We start from the raw sequence: 19,869 nt of genomic DNA on the forward strand, positions 1-19,869 counted from the left end.
CCCAGGAGGGATTACATTTCCTGCATTTTAGAATAAATGAACAACAAGCAAGAATTCTTTCCTTTGTTAGGAAGCTTGAATGCATCAAAAGTCACCGGCAAGTGACGCCTCTTCCCATTTAGGAAACCATTCAAGCAATTGCACTGTTTTGGGTTATTTCATTCCTTTGCTGTGCATTGGAAAAGATATTTGAATGTTCTTCAGTCACTTCCTTATAGAATTCTGCTTCACAATTTACTGAAAATATAATTACATATATTATTTAAAGTTTTTTATTGAATATCATAAAATATGGATGATTCATTACTACTTGATTCATCTGATGAAGAAAATAGTAGTTATGATTCGGATGGCAACAGCTATGAATCCGATTTCGACGATTCCCAAAGTGACTCAGAATCAGATTCCAGCGATAATTTATCAAATGCGAGAGATTGGTGTAAAATCAGCAAAAATGATGTATTACAGCCTCCTCCTCCTCCTCGATTCCCATTCACGGGAAGTCCTGGTTTAAAAGAACATATCCAAAACGCTGCTGATCCAATGGAATATTTTAACATATTTTTTAGTGATGATATTGTTGAACATATTGCATGTGAAACGAATAGATATGCCAAAGATTACCTCCACGATGTGACTTTAAAGCCCCACTCCAGAGCTAATAAATGGAAACCTACTTCACCTGAAGAAATAAGAGTTTTGTTAGCGATTTTCATAATTCAGAGCATTGTACAGAAGCCGAAAGAAAGTCTTTTTTGGACAAGAAGGACGTCAATAGAAACACCTTTCTTCAGAAACGTGATACCTCAGAAAAGGTATTATTTATTAACGAAATTTTTGCATTTCGTCAATAATGATGCTTCTTCAGAAGAATTTCCCGAACCAAAACTTAAAAAAATTTGGCCCATTTTTGAGCACCTTGGCAAAAAATTTTCAACTGCATATATTCCGGACAGAGATATTTCTATAGACGAGTCTCTGATGAAATTTCGAGGAAGATTGTCCTGGTTCCAGTTTATTCCTACAAAGAGGGCCAGATTTGGTATTAAGTTTTTTCTCTTGTCTGAGTCAGCATCTGGATACGTGTGGAAACTGACTGTGTACGTTGGAAAAACAACATTATTTGATGAGGAATTTAAAGATCGGAACTTGGCTACAAAGAGCGTTTTGACTTTAATCAAACCTCTTTTAAATCAAGGATATTGCTTGATCACTGATAACTTTTACACGTCTCCTGAGTTATTTGAAGAACTCATCAACCACAAAACAGATGCTTATGGGACGGTAAAAAGAAATCGAAAAAATTTACCCGCTGAATTCAAATTTTCTCACTTGGAGAAAGGGGGCACAATAGCCTTTCAAAAGGGAAAAATGCTAGCCCTGAAATGGAAAGACAAAAAAGATGTATGCATGCTATCTACTGTACATGATGCCACTGAAAAACGCATTGAAAAAAGAGGACAATACGTCATGAAACCATCAGTTATTGTGGATTATAATGCGAACATGGGAGGAGTTGATAAGTGTGATCAAAGACTCTCATATTATTCGACTATGAGAAGGCAAAAAAAATATTATAAAAAAATGTTTCGTCACCTTCTCGACATTACCATTTTTAACAGCTACATATTGTATCGAAAAAATAATCAGAAGTACTTGGAGTTTTTAGACTTTCGCGTCTTGCTTGCAGAAAGACTTATTGAGAAATTTCATAACCCCGAAGTTACTACAGTTCCAGCAAGAATGCCAGTTACTGTTAATATTTTGCGCCTAACTGAAAGGCATTTCTTAAGTTACATCCCACCTACACCATGTAAAATGGAACCAAGAAGGAGGTGTATCGTGTGTGCCAGCAAAAGAACTGCTAATTTTAAAAGAATTCGAAAAGATGTTCGTACAATGTGCAGTGATTGTGATGTAGGTTTGTGTGCTATTCCGTGCTTCGAAATTTACCATACTAAAGAGGAATTTTAAAGACTTTAAATGAACTTATACAGACTTCAAAAGGTAGCAAGCATACCTAATATCTTTACTACAATGAACGTGATATAAATTTAGTGAAAATAATTTTAAAGTGTACATTATATTTTCAGAGAGTTGATACACGACAACTGTATGTAAAATTGTAAGTAGTTTTTTTTAATTTCTTTTGCTCATCTGTTCGTTGAAAAACGTAAAACGTAATATCAATTGTTCATGTATGCATATAATGGGTATGAAGATATAATTAAGGAATAATTTCTATTTTGTTTTGTAAAAGCTGTGAATACTAACAATTACCATCTAAAATAATTTTAGAGTGTATGGTAGATTTTTCTAAGATTTGGTAAACGACAACTCTCTGTATTACTGTATGTGGTTTTTAAAAATTTATTTTGCTCATTTGTTTGTTGAAAATTTTTTAAACATAAAATTTAATATCAACTTTCCATTATTTAATTGTTATTTCCACGAACCTCTGTAGACGTACACATTTGTTTCATAAAAAAAAAGTATTTTCTAACCAAGAATACTGATTGCAAATATAAATTTCAAGTTCATGTTCGACTGCAAAAACAACATTCAAATCCCTGTAGCAAAACGAGGAGAAAAGGGTTATCATAGTGTAGCGAAATGCGACTGGTTAAGTAAGGTACGGTGTGTTCGCTTTGAGGCGGAAAAGATTTTTCGCCTGGTTCAGGGAATGGGTTAATCAATTCGTTACTATAATGCATGTACTGTTTTGCCCACTGCAATCTTGCTTGCTTGTGACTGTTTCAGAAAAGGTTTGCGAGATACCTTTTGTTTTTTGATAAATCCAGATTCAGTTATTCGTCTGCGTATGGTGTCACGTGATATTTTTGATCCAAGTCGAGTTTTTATCTGATTAAGAGACAAATGTCCAGTTAGAGAGTCGTTCTTTTAATTCTTCTATCCTCACGAAAGGTAGTTTTTCTGGGCCTCTTCAGGAGTGATACGCAGGTTTGAATTGTTTTTCACGTTTCAGAATATTATAAATATCACGTTTAGACCGATTTAAAATCTCTGAAATTTCCATAACGGATTTACCTTCAGCTTTCAGCTTCCAGAGTTTCGCAACTTCTTCAGCCGAGAACTGCAGACTTCGGCATCTTAATAACACGCTAAGCCATTGCTACACTTTATAATTCGTTGAAAAGAACAGTGTTGCCAGATGGTCAAATCAAGATTTCCCCAATTCTCTTTCAACTTTTCCCCAAAATGCGATGTTTTCTATCAAAATTCCCCAAATTCAAAAATTATTTTTCCACCAATATTTTCATAAAATGAATCGACTTCCTCTGATATTTTTGTCTCTTAAAATTTTTTTTCCCCAAACAGCCAAATTTTCTTATAAAATTCCCCAACTTCTTTTTTCTTCCCATTTTCGCTTTTTTTTTTGTCTTCTTTGTCTTTACTAATAATAAAGCTAAAAGTATCTCTGTCTGGATATCTCTCTGTTTGTCAGGATCTCTGTGACGCGCCTTTTAATTTTCTACTACAGGCAAAGCCGTGCGGGTATACAAGCATAAATACAAGCGCCTGACCGAGAGATAAGAAATAGCCAAATATTTTTTTCTACTCGCATTTACTACTCTGCTTCTGTATGTAAATTTAAACTATGATTTTTGTATATATTTATCCAAGAACATTCTTCATCACACTCATTTTTATCTGTTTCACATATAACTAGTTACTCACGTAGAACATTAATGCGAATTCCGTAGCATAATATTGCACATAATGCGAAATGCGAATTCCATAACGTTGAACAAAGCTAAACCAGCGCTGTTTGATACAAACAATGTAACTACCAGATGTCAAGACGCGAATTTAAATACGAAAAAAAAATTTCCCGAGGTTCTTTTCCCCCAGGTTTTCCCCCCAAAAAATTTTTTTCCCCATTCTCCTCAAAACCCATTTCCTCAAAATTTCCCCAGAGAGCACCAGATTTCCCCAAAATGGGGAAATTTCCCCCAATCTGGCAACGCTGGAAAAGAACCGCACTGGTCCTTCACGCATCACGTTTCAAGAGATATTTGTATAAAATCTGATTTGCTGCATGAACTTTTGCGACAGATAAAAAAATGTCATTTGTACTCTCTGATTTTCGTTACAATTATATTTTTAAAAATTTCAGACACATATTGAGGATTGTACTAGCCATCTACAGTAGGAATTTTAAAGCATTCCATTGAATAGTTTTCTTTTTATGCAAAAATTTGCATTGTGCTTAAACTTTTGCGCCGCACTATATAAATCGTGATCTTATTAAATTTTTACAAAAAGGAGCTTTTAAGGTATACGTAATATTTTCAAAATACGTAAGTAGAAATTTTTTAGGGTTGTAGCTCTTATGCTCATTTAAATTTATCAGAAAATGACGATACTTAACTTATACGTAACTAGTTCAAAATAAGTTGGTGTTTTCGAAGCTGTAGATAATAATCTCAGTTAAATTTGCCCGAAAGAAAAATTTTACAGGCATATTTAACTATTTGATCGAATTCTATCTACCAGTAATGTAGCACAAAAAACATAGAAATTTCTGGCTGCGCCAATGATAAATATAATTACTCGTATTTGAATTGATTAAACTCTGTTAAGAGTTGAATACGCCACTTATACAGGTTGATTTCAATTTTTTTTAATTAACACACAGGACTAAATTTGCAACAGAAATGACGGAAACTCTGCTCTTCTAGTTCTTCCTTTTTTTTCTTGCAACGCATTTTTACTGGTGATTTGATTAGTATCGAATTCATCAATGTTGCACTGAGGTCGTGGTGGCCTGATCGATAAGGTGTGGGACTCATAACCAAGGGGCCCGGGTTCGATGCAGGAGGTCGCAGATCCCCCGAGTTCACTAATGGTGACTGCGGAACGTTAAATATGTCGCGATCGTAAAACCCTCTAGAGAATTCAGTGATTCACAAAACTCTATAGTGAATCAGTTCCTCTCGTGCTGGACCAGGGATTGCTAGGTTTCTGGTCTGGATCAAAAAATACAGCTGTTTTTTGGTCTCATCCCAGCGGTTAAACCACAAATAGTGGAAGGTACGAGGGAAGGTGGAGTGTGATTCAGAACAGCACATTAATTCCGAAGCAGATGAATAGTCGTTTTCTTCTCCCATAATGCTCATCTTGTTCCTTCCTTATAGCAATGTTCACATTTCTCTAACTTGGGACACAACTAATAACGTCTTTCTATCTTCGGAACTTTCTATACTCAGTATGTTTCTCTCTCGGTTATAATATAACGACGAGGATTGCCTTTATTATTTTCAACTGACGTTATTTCTCGTGCAGTGTCGGAACAGAAAAGTAGAGCCGGAAACACGTTCCGGTAATGTTTTTTTTAAATATATTTTTAAAATAAATATTATTACTTTTCTTTCGTGTAATATGTTTTACATTAATTTTTGACACAGTTTTAATCTCAGCACACATTCATTGAATAAGTAAAATGACGCAAGGAGTATAAAGTACAAATAAAAGCATATACAAATTAAAGCAAATAAAAGCACATACTCTAGAGAGAGTTGAACTCAACAAACTGCATTTGCTGAGTTTTTAAGTCAATTGCTGTTTGCTGAGTTTTTAACTCTCTTTTAATTGCTTTTATTTGTACTTTATACTCGTTGCGTCATTTTACTTATTCCACAGTACAATGTTTTCGACTGCTTTTTTACAACACATTCATTGTTTTTAAATTCTACTTGTCCAACAAATAATATTAATTTAAAATTAATAATTTTAATTATTAACACTAATTATTCATTAGCCTCCTTCTGGCAAAATTGCAGCAGTTATAATATAAATTCAAATGCCCCACCATTGGAAAATTACAGGGCTCAGTTCTATATGAGCTCGGCGTCTGCACTAAGTATATATATATATATATATATATATATACGAGGGCGAGTCAAATGAAAGTGAGCCAACCTACCCTGCGCAATAATGGCTCAGTCCATCAACCGCGACGCATGCGCGCAGCACACAGGCAACCCTCATTTACAAAAGTGATACGTAAGTGTGAGGATAATAGTTCTTTAATGTTCCCATAATCCGGGTTGAAATCGGTTCGTGACATAATGGACGCTCCAAGAGATGAACAGCGTGGTGTGGTCAGGTTTTTGACTGCTGAAGGTGTTTCCCAACACGAAATTAGTCGCCGTATGGCTGCCGTGTACGGTGAACATTGCATTTCATTGGCCACTGTGAAGCGTTGGTGCAAACGGTTCAAAGAAGGACGTGAAAGTTGCAAAGACGATCCAAGACCGGGCCAAAGCCACCGTGCAATCACCCCCAACACAATTGCACAGGTTGATGAGCTGATTGGACAAGAACGGAGGATAAGCATCGATGAACTGGCAGAGCATGTGAACATCAGTCACGGTTCGGTTCACACCGTAATTCATGACCATCTCGGTTATCGGCTCTTGTGTGCTGAATGGATGCCCAAGATTTTGAACGACCGCCAGAAGACAGAGAGGTTCGGCGCTGCCTTGACTCATCTGATCCGGTATCACAATGAGGGTAACGACTTCTTGACTGCAATTGTGACAGGGGACGAATCATGGTGCCACCACTACGAGCCTGAAACACGCCGGCAGAGCTTACAGTGGAAACATTTGAATTCGCCACCCCCAAAGAAAGCAAAGGCCGTCATCTCCGCAGGTAAGGTGCTGTTGACTTTTTTTTTCGATCGTCAGGGGCCATTACTGATCGAATTTGCTAAACCTAGAGAGACTATCAATAGTGCCCGATATTGCGAAACGCTGGATCGCCTGCGTGTCTCTATCAAGAACAAACGACCCGGAAGATTGACGAATGGGGTCATCTTGCTGCATGACAATGCCCGTCCCCACGTCGCTGATGTGGTTAAGACAAAACTGGCGAAGTTCAAGTGGGAAACGCTGCATCATCCGCCCTACAGCCCCGACCTGTCGCCTTGCGACTTTCACATTTTCGGGCAATTGAAAAAACACCTAAAGGGAACCAGATTCGTGTCGGACGATGCCGTGAAGGAGTCAGTTTCAGAATTTTTGAAGCAGCAACCCAAGGAGTTTTATGAGAATGGAATCACGCGACTCGTTAGTCAATGGGACAAATGTTTAAATGCCCATGGTGATTACTTTTAAATAAAGTACTCCTTTTGTCATATATTCGCATTGGCTCACTTTCATTTGACTCGCCCTCGTATATATATATTAGGGTGGTCCTTATTTTCGAAGTTGCAGATATTTTACGCCACGCCCCCTCAATTTGTTCCATTATACAAATAAATGATCCATGCAAAATTTTAAGTCAATCCATAAATATTAACACGTGCCCCTAGGGCCACCCTTTTTTGAGTTTTAAAGAAAAAATTGCAGATTTTCTCATTTTTATGTAAAAATATTCCTTAGTTTCATATTTAAAGTAAATTTGAACCTCAATAGATGTTGCTACTTCCAGACCAACCATTCTCTCACTTTCATTCTGTAAAATTTTACTTATTACATAGGGTACATGTACACCAATGGCCTTGGGACAGGCATACAGCTATTCGCGCTCGTTTCAAACCAAGCGGCAGGGGAACATTTCTTTCCACCAAGATGGATACAAGGGATTCTAAGGCCATTAATGAATGGAATAGGCCATTAATGAATGATTTTTGACAACAACAAATTGCCTCCTCCAAGCTTTGGGGGTATTGATTTAGAAAATTTTCTGTGTATGTAATAGGTGTGGCAAATAGGGTCACTAGTTTTCCATGCTATAAATATAAGTAATGACAATTATATTTTAATTCGCTGTTCTTTAGTTATATACTTAACTGTTTATGCATTCTTATAATTTAAATTTTGAAAAATCCTCGATTACCCTAATCATAAAAATAAACTCTATTTTCCATATCTAAAATATAAAATAAAAAAATTCCACATCGGAATAAGGTAAAAATCTATACTTTAAACTGTCTATTTCAGTACATAGTCCTTTATTATCATCAAATTCCTCTTGCAATTCACAAGATTTTGAAACCGAATTGGGTATCTATCCTAACCTGTTGAACCTTTTTTCTATATCTGGTCTACCACAACGCTAAAAAGCTTGACAACTATTGAGATCTCCACGCATTTCATCAATGTTAGACAAATACCATATTAGGGACAGAGATGCTGCTCATTTATTAACAGCCTATGTAGATGCAGTAAATTTAAATCGAAATAACCGTATGATCAATCGTACATCCCTTAAGACAGCAAGAGAAAATCTTCGAGAGGTAAAATCAGATTTCATGAATTTAAATTTAGCTTTTTTAGTTATTCCCTGGGATACAAAGCTACATTCAGATACAACTGGAAAAAAAATGCCGATAGGCTTACTATGATAGCTTCAGGTTCCAATGTTGAACAGCTACTCAGAATTTCTGAGATATTTCTTCAGTTGTATATGATATCTTAGATGATTGCTCTTTATTGCTAACTGTTCAAGCTGTAGTGTTTTATACAGCGGCTTACAACACCGGCTGTATAAATTGTGTATGTAATTTTTTAGAGCAAAAGCTGAACGGTGCGTATTGCGATATTGCATTTGTATTGATATCATCATGCAAATGAAATCGTACTGTAGAGTGTCTTTAAAGATGTTCTTGCCTTTCTTAGTTCTAGATTCGATATTCCATTATTTAAGTGCTTCAAAATTCAAAAATTACACATACCACTTAAATTCTAAAAGAAGAATTTGATGACCTATTATTGTTCATAGAAAGCGGAATTAAGAAATATTACAGAAAATTCTCATAAAGCGTAATAATATTTCTTGGTGAAGTCCTCCCTCCTACAGGGATATGTTTTCGGCAACCTGGAGCTTATATTTGACCCAGAGGGGTTGTAAAAGGAATTTCTTGTTTGAAAATTTATATATTTAGGAAGCAATTTAAATTGACACTACATGAAGAGATTGCTCGTAAATGCTGTTTTACAGTTAAATGTTGTATGAAGATATAGTTTTTCGCAGCAACCCATTCTCGGCCTTTTAAATTAATATGTCTAGTGTCTAAAAAACCTGCTGCGTACAAAATGATGACAAACATGCAGCAGAAGCAGTGATTGAAAAATTCATAAATCACTTATGGTACTTAAGGGATGAACTAGTAGCTTTGTCCGTATTGGATGAAGGAATTAACTTTGAAGATAGGAAAAGACTTCTTCAAAAAAATGTTTGTTGAATAGGAAGACGTGTCTGATGACTGTATAAAAAATTTCAAATAACAGTAGATGAATTGGAATACTTTCTTAGTAAAGATCTTCCTCTTTATAGAATCAAATACAAGTCAATAAAACTGTTTGATAAGTTACATACACCAAAAGATGTTTTCCTATTTGATCCTGAATCATGGCAAAATGAAGGAAGCTATTTAAAGGGAAGAGATATCGTTAAAATGCTGAAAGTTGTGAATAATAAAACTGAAAGAGGAGCAGAATTAATCGAAGAATTTCACAATCAATTTACCAAACATGAGTCACAAAAGCAGTTTAGGATTTTACACACACTCCAAGACTATCGGAAAAGAATGCACACGATTGAGATACAATGAGAAAAGCGTACGATTAAGGTAAAGTTTCTAAAGCAATATTTCATTCTTTTTCAATGTAAAATCTTTGGACGATATGAAGTAATTAAAAAGATTAATTTTAGTGCTACCTCGCTGTAAAAATATTTTGCAAACATAGGAGAAACGATGTACGTGGTTTGAAGTAAAAACTCGAAGATTTGTGGAAAAATTATCAAAAGTGTTAAAGTTCAACGTCCTAGGGGCACGTGTTATTATTGACCGATCGAGTTCAAATTTTGCACCGATTACTTTTTATTATTGTGTCACAAAACAAGGGGGCGTCAGTTGTTGAATTCCGAAAAAAAAATTTACCCATATAAATAAGGACCACCCTAATAATATATATATATATATATATATATATATATATATATATATATATATATATATATATATATACTATATATATTTGTTAAGATTTAGTATATTTGCAGATTTACTGGTCAATATATGTTCTGTAGGACATTAGGCTCCTGCTTTTTTCTGTTAGAACTTGAGCCCATCTTAGAATTCCTACAAATGATATCACGCTTTCACTGTTAAAAAAAATGTATTCAAAAATGAAACTCTGAATGTATTCATTTTTTTTTTGAATAAAATTGATTCAAAAATGAGTAAATGTGGCATCAAATACAAACATACGAGAAATACGAGTCATCATATACGAACATACCCAAGTCATCATATAAGAATACAACACATTATCAAACACTAATTCATGAATAAAGATGCATACAATCATTTAATACTGCAGCTAACGTTTCAAGAACATGGTTTAATAAATATTCATGTATAAATAGGAAATATAATAAGCGTGACTTCCAAGAATAAAACTCGCGAGCTTCGAACTCTTTTCTTATTGCGCATGCTACGCGTCGCTCAAGAGCGTGAACAAGTGTCGACAATGTTCATACGCTTTCGGCGCTGCGGAGCGATCGAAATGGCTGAGCTGTTCGTCACGAAAAAACTAGAAGATTGGAAATTGGAAGAGTTTTCATCGAACTTTGAAAGTAAGTTTTACTTTTATTATCATAGTAAGGATAATAAATGAAGGATTGTATCTAAATTACCCAAAAATTACTTGCCTAAATTGCTCGATAGCACATTCAACATCCGACTGTGCTCGGAACATATTTTCAAACATTATATTTTATGTGGATATATATGTTTTCAAACTGTGAAAGAAAGTTCATAACGAGCTTCGTAACCTTTATTATCGTAGTAAGGATAATAATTGAAGGGTTGTATCTAAATTACCCAAAAATTACTTGCCGAAATTGCTCGATAGAACATTCAACATCCGACTGTTCTCGGAACATTTTTTAAATGTTATATTTTATGTGGATATGTTTTCAAACTGTGAAAGGAAAGTTCATAACGAGTTTCGTAAATTTTATTATTTATATTTTACTCTTCAAATTTGAAAAAAAAAAAAAAAAGCGAAAGCAACATCTTGCACAAACAGCTATGGAAGAAATTAGGTTCTCATCAAGCATAAATCGTTGCATGAATACATTTTTGGAACACTTGTGTGTTTCACTGCAAAAATATTTTTTCTTTCGAAATACCACTAATATAAAAACCTTTTTGCCGAAAAGTAACAAGAAATACAGATTTGAATTCAACATATTTCAGTGAACATATTAATCAATTATCGTTACATAACTATTGATAAGATTTCCAAATCTTTAGTATGATTCACTCGGCCATGCACAGGCTTGCTAGATTTTAGTAATGTTCAATCGGGTCGAGGGAATGCCCCCCCTCCCCCCGCAATCCTAAGCTTTGCTCCCTCGCGTAAATAAATAAAACGCGTATCTGCTTGTCAAATTTTGCTGAAATTAGTGGTGATGAAATTTAAAATTTAATTCTTAATTTTTATTCAAAACATTCTGTGTAACAAGAATACAAAATGTATCAAAATGGAAAACAAACTCTAAAAAAATATTAAACTAAACAATTTAAATATCAAATAACCCTCTTAAAAAATGTTTAAAAGTTCAGTTTAAATACAAAACGAAGGAATTAGGGGCAAAAATAACTACAACTATAACAGCAGTAGGATATTTATTCATTCCACTTGATAATAAGTTCTCCATAACGAGACTATATTTGCTTACAATATGAAAAATTAATACCGTAATGTTAAATTGACAAGCAAACTATTAAGTTACTCCTATAAATTAATACATAGTTAACAATTAAAAACATTATATACTCAATTATTATGGATAGGAATTGCATTTACAAGAGCTGAGAGAGAGAGAGAAATGCTTTTCTCTAACAGTTTTAAAGTAAACTTCACATTTTTACAATAATTTTTGATTATTAATCATGCATTGTATCATTAACAAATACATCATGAGTTACTTGTATAAATTATGAAATGCATGGTGAACAATAATAAACAATATAGAAGGATTACTTAGGGATAATGTTAGTATTTACATGTAAGACCATGGTGCTTCCCGCCATTGAGAAAGCTTCATACTCTTTGTGAAAATAGAACTTCGTTTTTAAAGAAAATTTTACATTTTTACAGAAACTTGAGAGACATCAATGCTGCATTGTGCAATTTACAAATAAACTGTTAAATACTTCTAAAAAATTGATAAATGCATGGTGAGATATGAAAAACGTCATACATACATTGGTTTTGGATAGAAGTTGCATTTACATAAAAGAGCCGAGATGTTTTTCACCTCCTATGAGAAAGATCTTCATTTTTTGAATGATGCATTATGTAATTTACAAAAAAACCTTTCACTGCGTCTATAAGTTATGAAATGCACAGTAAACAATAATTTATAAATAGTACTGCATCACATACGGTGAGCCATAACAGTCATTCTACGGTGAGCAATAACTATTTTACAATCACATATTTATATTATCTTTGTGTTTCATAATTTTGAAGTGCACAGTGAGCAAAAACTTTTTTACAACAGAATATTACAACTCTAATTACAAAATGTACGGGGAAAAACATTTTTTCAACTCTATATTATATACGGTGAGCAATAACTACAGTCGGACCTCCATATATCGAACTTCCACATATCGAAATTTTCTATGTATCGAAATCCCAGCAAATTTCTATGTTCATTACATAGAAAAGTTGTTTCTATATATCGAAAAAATCTCTATATATTAGAGATGTACCGAGTAGCACTTTGGCCGAGTAGCCGAGTACCGAGTACTCAGCTTTTTATTACTCGGCCGAGTACCGAGTTACCGAGTACTTGGCCTTTCACTACTCGGCCGAGTTCCAAGTACCAATTATGTTTTAAGAAGAACCACCGACACACATGTGATGAATTTTGAACTTATTGAAATAGTAGTATAAACCTCCTTGTCCATATAATAGTTTTTAAAACTAAATTCCCGCTGAAATTTAATTACGCATTATATATATACAATTTTGTTTGTGTCAAAAATTTTACAAAAAAATAATTTTTTAAATTAAAAATAAATAAATAAAAGGTATGATTAATCAAGTTGGAATTAAAACAAAGTACAGTAAAATCCCTCTAATGCGGACACTAACAGGACAAATTTTTTGTCCGCAATAGAGAGGTGTCAGCAGGACAGGGGTTAAATAATGTTATTTGCATTGGAACTGGGGAATTAAAAATTGTCCGCATAAGAGGGGTGTCCGTTAGGAGGGGTTTCACTGTATATCAATCAATTATAGTTCTAATCTGCCAAACATAAATAATTTTTAAAAGCAGATAAAACAAATGTGCAGGAACACTCCAGACACATGTTTCTGCCCCCCCCCCGTTACAAGGAACGTCTTTTTCAGTGCATAACATGTGAGCTAAAGAATGTAAAGACATTCAACAAAAAAATACGACTTTTGTCGGATGTTTTTAAATCTACGAGCCCCCATTTTGTGCATTGAAAAAGGAATTCCTTGTAATGCCAAAACACGTGTCTGCAGAGTTCCTGCACTGTACTTTTAAGGTTGTTTTATTTTTTAAGCAAAGGTATTTTCACATTTTTTATAACTAATTTTTGTTTGCAGCAAAAATCCATTTTTAATATAAAAATTCCATATTTTCTATACTTACATTTTTTGCGTAATTTTTAATAAATAAGTTTTATTAACTTTGCCGACATTAAAATAAAGATTTATTCCATTGAAGCATTACAAACTTCATTATTCTCAAAATTTAAATTTGACTTATAAATTTTAATTGTAAATGATTGCAGAATATAATGCTTGCTCTTTTTTTATAAATTTTAGTATGTCTTCTACAATATTCAATTTTTTGCAACTACTTGGTATTGGCCGAGTATCTGATCAGAATTTGGCCGAGTACCGAGTAATCGGCAAATTGGCCGAGTAGACCGAGTACCGAGTAGTTACCGAGTACTCGGTACGTCTCTAAACCAAAGCTTATGAAGTCATGTAATTTCAGCATTAATTATGAAATAAAAATGGATTTGTGCTGAAAAGTAGAAAACAAAATGATGTGTTAAATTGCACAAATTTGCAAATTTTTATAAATTAGTTTATTGCAAATATGCATTTTAATGTTATCTTTTTTCTTTTGTTATAATCGTGTTTACCTTTTTAAGATTAATTTACAATATTTTTTCTATGAAGTTAGCATTGAGTAAGAACACTATAAAAAATTAACTCTTTCCAAACCAAAATATTATTTTAAAACATATAATAGAAATAAAACTATTACTATTTCGATTGTTAAGAATATTGCACCAACACATTTTTTCATGATTTATCTAGTCCTATTTTTTTTTTTTAAAAAATCCCCGGAGAGAACGGATGTCATGCATCTCTCCTGGCAACTTTTGTACCTACTTTTCTTGCATATGTACTTCATTTTGCATTCAATTTTTTAATTTCTTAAATTTTCTTTTTTAGCGAACCTTTCGAGAGATATGGTATCTTCAAGAATTTCATAATCACTCCAACATTATCACATTGCTGAAGGTTGTAAAGGCCAAAAATGACAAAGATATTTATTTAATATTTGATTTTATGGGTAAATATAGGTTTTTATAAGTTGATTGTGTCTCAAGATTCATGTTTAATCAATGTTTGTTGATTTAAATCAGCTTGATTTAAATAGTGATTAAAAATCATGATCTAAATCAAGTGATTTTTTTTTTTTTTAAATTGATTTAAATCAATTGATTTGTATTAAGTGATTTTTTTTAACAAAATCAGTAATTAAAATCAGTTGATTTTACTTTTATAAATTAATTTTGCATTTTTAAAATGTATTGCTCTAAATTTAACTACACTGCATTATACTATCTTAACCTCAACAGGCAAAACTACATAGATCCCTCTTTCTGTGTGTGATGCAGATTTTCACTCTTGTAATATTGCTTTTACTCCAAAATTAGTTTAGAACAAAATAAAAATTTTGAGTTTTTCTTACACGCCATGACTAATATAGTTCAGAAAAGTAGTTGGTTAACATATTATTTTAGACTAAAAACGTACATGATAATGGAAACCTTATCTTTAAGCAAAGCATTAAACAAAATCACATCTTATCTAAGCATTATAACATATTTTTGAATCTTAAAATTAGACGTACCAAGTAGCACTTGGGCCGAGTACCCGGCCTTTCACTACTCGGCCGAGTACTCGGCTTTTCACTACTCGGCCGAGTTACCAAGTACCAATTATGTTCTAAGAAGAACCATCTACACGCATGTGATGAATTTTGAACTTAATGGAATAGTAGTATAGACCTCCTTGTCCATATAATAGTTTTTAAAACTAAATTCCTGCTGAAATTTAATTACGCATTACATAAACAGTTTTGTTTGTCTAAAATTTTACAAAAAAATTATTTTTAAAATTAAAAATAAATAAAAGGTATGATTAATCAAGTTGGAATTAAGGCAAATTACAGCAAAATCCCTCTAATGTGGACACTAACTGGACAATTTTTTTTGTTCGCAATAGAGCGATGACCGCAGGACAGGGGTTTAAGAATGTTATTTGCATTGGAACTGGGGAATTAAAAATTGTCCGCATAAGAGTGGTGTCTGCCTTTGAGGGGTGTACGTTAGGAGGGTTTTCACTGTATACGAATCAATTATAGTTCTAGTCTGCCAAATATAAATAATTTTTAAAAGCAGATAAAGCAAATGTGCAGGAGCACTGCAGACACGTGTTTCTGCCCCCCCCCCATTACAGGGAATGTCTTTTTCAGTGCATAACATGTGAGCTAAAGAATGTAAAGACATTCAACAAAAAAGTCCGAGTTTTGTCTTTAAATCCACGAGCTCCCATTTTGTGCATTGAAAAAAAGAATTCCTTGTAATGCCAAAACATGTGTCTGCAGTATTTCTGCACTGTACTTTCAACGTTGTTTCATTTCCTTTTATTTTTTAAGCAAAAATATTTTTATATTTCTTATAACTAATTTTTGGTTGAAGCAAAAATCCAATTTTAATATAAAAATTCCATATTTTCTATACCATTATATATTTCCATATTTTCTTTTTTGCATAATTTTTAATAAATAAGTTTTATTAACTTTGGAGACATTAAAATAAAGATTTATTCCATTGAAGCATTACAAACTTCATTATTCTCAAAATTTAAATTTGACTTATAAATTTTAATGGTAAATGATTGCAGAATATAATTCTTGCTCTTTTTTTATAAATTTTAGTATCTGTCTTGGACAATATTCAATTTTTTGCAACTACTCGGTATTGGCCGAGTATCTGATCAAAATTTGGCCGAGTACCGAGTACTCGGCAAATTGGCCGAGTACCGAGTAGTTTCCGAGTACTCGGTACGTCTCTACTATATATCGAAATTTTTTTCGAGATACTCGTAGGTTTTTCTCTGCTTTAGACTGTTGGTATCATGAAAAATGAAGCTTAGCGGAGAAAATTATGTTCACTAAAGGTTGCTACAAAACTTGAGGAATCTGGGGTTTAGGAGTGTGTAGTTCGGTCGTTGTTCCGTTCTGGAGTTCTTACATTCCCTCAAGTTTATTTCAAATCTTAGTTGTAACCAGTATCACTGTAAAATCAGTTTCAAGCTATCCCTTTTGTCTGTTGAGTATCATTCCTAGTCTTTTTAGCTTCAGTAAAAATCATTCAAGTTAAGTAGATTGATTTTTTACTTTTCACTCGATTCCATTGTCAAAACGAAAATCCCCTAATGTTACAGATCAAGTTGATTTGCCGAAGAATGAAGATGTATGAAGGCGCAAAAATGTAATTTCTGCAAAATTAATATTTTTATTGTTATCTTTCATTTAATGCTCGTTTAAATTATAAATTGGGTTTCATGCACGTTTTAATGATTTAGAAGTTTTTTATGTTAAAATAAGATCGTTTCTATATATCGAATTTTTTCCCGGCAATTTGCTACTTCGATATATGGAGGTCCGACTGTATATTACGATCGCGTATTTACAATAACTTTGTGCAACATAATTACGAATTGCACGGTGAACAAAACCTTTTTCCAACACTATGTTGCATACGGTGAGCAATAAGTTACATATCACGGTGAGCAATATTTTGCATACTACGGTTAGCAATAACTTGAATTGCAACTATTGTCAGAATACGCAGATTCAGTGGCACAGAATCTCGTGTTACAATTTCACGTCCGGGAAAGTTTGAATTCTGGCCTTTAAAAAGCATAAAATAAAAATTAAATTAAAAATTTTAAAAATCGCCTACTGAAAAAAACTTTAAATGAAACTAAAATTAAAAATTTAAAAAAACCCCGACTAAAAAAAACCTTAAATAAAACTAAAATAAAGAACTAAAAATACCCGACTAAAAAATGTTTAAAATAAAATATTTATCGACTTTTGAGGTTTCTGATAAATTGCCTTATAAATAATAGCAGTAATATATCCAAGCGTCGTCGTGTCGGGGGACCAATATGAAAATAAAATATGAAAGAATGAAAAATAATAAAGTAAATAACAGAATGCAACTAATAATAATAAACATCAGTTTTTACTTGCAGACAAACATAAAGCAAATTACCCATTTACTATATTATTTTATTTATTTATTTTTTTGCTTTTTTTGAAATGGTTTATTATTTATTTTAAATTAAATTGATAATTATACTTAATATATAAATAAATTTACTATGTTAAATGGAAATGCATTTACACTTCATAAAATAGTTCAAAAATTTTCTATTTTAAACTTGATGCATCTTTAATCCAAATCGATGCTCTTCTTCGAAGACATTTGGCATTTTTTCATAGGAAAAGCACAACCCAATTACGTCTTCTTTTTTTTTTTGTGAAACTTGTTTTTTATAACAAAATTTAAGAGTTGGGGAATGTATGCGCTCAGATTTGATTTCCATATCTTATGCATGCGATAGGAAAATATTAAAAGAGTGGACACTTTTATTTTTGAATTTTCTTACTCATTTTAGGAGAAAGGTCTGGACCCCCGTGGCTATGTCACTGGTGTTCTAACAAATATAGTTGATCATATCAACAAAATATATTTGAAAGTGAAACATAATTATTTTTCGCTAAGTAATAATTTTGTTAAACAATGTTGCAATTTTAAAAATTATGCAACATTCAATATCAGGTAAACAATGCAATGCTGAGACGCCTGTCGCATATCTATAAGATGACAGATAATTATTATTGCAGAAAGATTTTTTAAAATCTTTTTCTGCACCTATCTGCCCGATTTTAAGTAGAAAAATACAGTTCAATATCGTTGAGTTTTATCATTTTCAGTTAAACGCTTTTCTTAATATTCAATATTTTTTTTTGCATATGTTTTTTTATTGATGAGTTTTCTATTCCTTAGGTATGTGAATTACATTTTCGCAAAGAAGACATTCTTCATGAAGCAGAATTCTTCGATGAAAAGTCGATGAGACTTCTAAGGAGTGAAATATTTGGTATGTCCCACAATGACTCAAATGCTGCATCCAGTGCTTTCACATTTATGATCCAAAGTTTATTGTCTCCGTACAAAGATGTGGCACATATTTTGCCAGTCCGTAGCATAGATGCTGACGATTTCCATTCATATATTAAAAAAATCTTGATTGGTTTAGCTGCCATAGGGTTTAATGTCATATCAGTAGCCACTGACAATAATGCTATTAATAAAAAGGCCGTTAGTATGTTTGCCTCTCCCCTTGAGTCGCGGGTTAGGTATGATTATCCTGGAAGTCCAGGAAAATATTTCTATTTTTCTTTTGATTCCGTTCATATTTTTACAGACTACATTCAGATTCTTTGCAAGTGGTGGTCAATAATGAATGTGAAAACTTTGTATAAGGGTGAGCATAAAAGGGATGAGTTCCAAACGCCTCTCACACCAAATACTGACACAGCTCAGTATAAGTTCTTAACTAACTTTATTAATTGGTTAGACAAATGGGAGGAAATGAATTGTACAACTGGTGGATTAACAAAGCAAACCCATCTAGCCATAAGCCATACTACAAAAGCTATGCTTGCTCTTGCCGAGTACTGTTTTAAAACTTTAAATTTCGATTATTTTTTACCAGGGAAAATGCAAACAGACTCATTAGAAGACAGATTTGGGCTTACCGTACATTGGCAGGGTCAAATTACAATGTCAGTATACGTCAAATTTATGACACTGAAACAAAATTGAGAATGCAAACAATTTTACCCCTTGTGTTAAAATCGAAAAGTTGTGGAGAATTGTTACTAAGTTTTTTCAGGACAAACATTGGGATGAAGATGAAGATAGCTCAGATTCATATCCTTTTTTTAATGGTTTTCTAATCACTCCGGAAGAAATGGTAAGTACTCAATCGAGTTTGCCAATTTTAACATACATTAGTGGATATGCAGCTCATAAAGTTCTATTGAAACTAAAGTGTGAACAATGTCGATCAACTTTATGCATTGATAAGCCCCTTGACACAGATGTAAACAATGATTGGATATCAAAATTAGACAGAGGGGGGTTGAAATACCCACATCCCGAAGTTGTTTGTGTTTCTCAATTCACATATGCAGTTGTAAACAAATTGTTGTCAACACATTTTGAATCAAATTTTATCAGTTGTCAAAATCACAGAAAGGTTGTAAAATATTTAACTCTTGATGTACTGGATGAAAATGATATTTCTCTAGGTATCGATGAATGTGAGAGTCATGATTCTTTGTTTCTTGTAAAACAAATTGTATGGGTTTTCATTAATATATTTTTGAACAACTTTTGCAAAAAACAAAATGATTCTCTTCAAAAAATGAAAAAAGATCAAAAAGAAAAAAATACACTGA

The 19,869-nt window shown here is 32.9% G+C and overlaps 2 protein-coding genes and 1 long non-coding RNA gene across 3 annotated transcripts; all 3 read left to right on the forward strand.

Moving 5' to 3' along the window:
• The first annotated feature begins 291 nt into the window (after positions 1-291).
• LOC129223113 (piggyBac transposable element-derived protein 4-like) lies at positions 292-3,115 on the forward strand. The gene is made up of 2 exons (XM_054857680.1): positions 292-1,284; positions 3,062-3,115. Exons 1-2 carry the CDS (start codon positions 292-294, stop codon positions 3,113-3,115), a joined length of 1,047 nt encoding a protein of 348 aa, XP_054713655.1.
• Positions 3,116-6,092: 2,977 nt separating this feature from the next.
• On the forward strand, positions 6,093-7,142 carry LOC129223114 (histone-lysine N-methyltransferase SETMAR-like). Its single transcript, XM_054857681.1, has one exon. The coding sequence runs from the start codon at positions 6,093-6,095 to the stop codon at positions 7,140-7,142; it is 1,050 nt and encodes a 349-aa protein (XP_054713656.1).
• Positions 7,143-10,530: 3,388 nt separating this feature from the next.
• Positions 10,531-18,530, forward strand: LOC129222713 (uncharacterized). Its single transcript, XR_008580601.1, has 3 exons — positions 10,531-10,611; positions 14,493-14,613; positions 18,410-18,530. It is a non-coding gene; the product is annotated as an uncharacterized LOC129222713 (long non-coding RNA).
• Positions 18,531-19,869: the final 1,339 nt, after the last annotated feature.

Source organism: Uloborus diversus, chromosome 5 (assembly GCF_026930045.1).
Source record: "Uloborus diversus isolate 005 chromosome 5, Udiv.v.3.1, whole genome shotgun sequence".
Taxonomy (NCBI): Eukaryota; Metazoa; Arthropoda; class Arachnida; order Araneae; family Uloboridae; genus Uloborus; species Uloborus diversus.

Excerpts from the sequence above, each read along its gene's own strand:
- LOC129223113 (XM_054857680.1), top strand. The coding sequence starts at position 292 with ATGGATGATTCATTACTACTTGATTCATCTGATGAAGAAAATAGTAGT. Across the intron at positions 1,285-3,061 it reads AAACAGATGCTTATGGGACG|CTTCCAGAGTTTCGCAACTT; the intron begins GTAAAAAGAAAT and ends TTCAGCTTTCAG.
- LOC129223114 (XM_054857681.1), top strand. The coding sequence starts at position 6,093 with ATGGACGCTCCAAGAGATGAACAGCGTGGTGTGGTCAGGTTTTTGACT.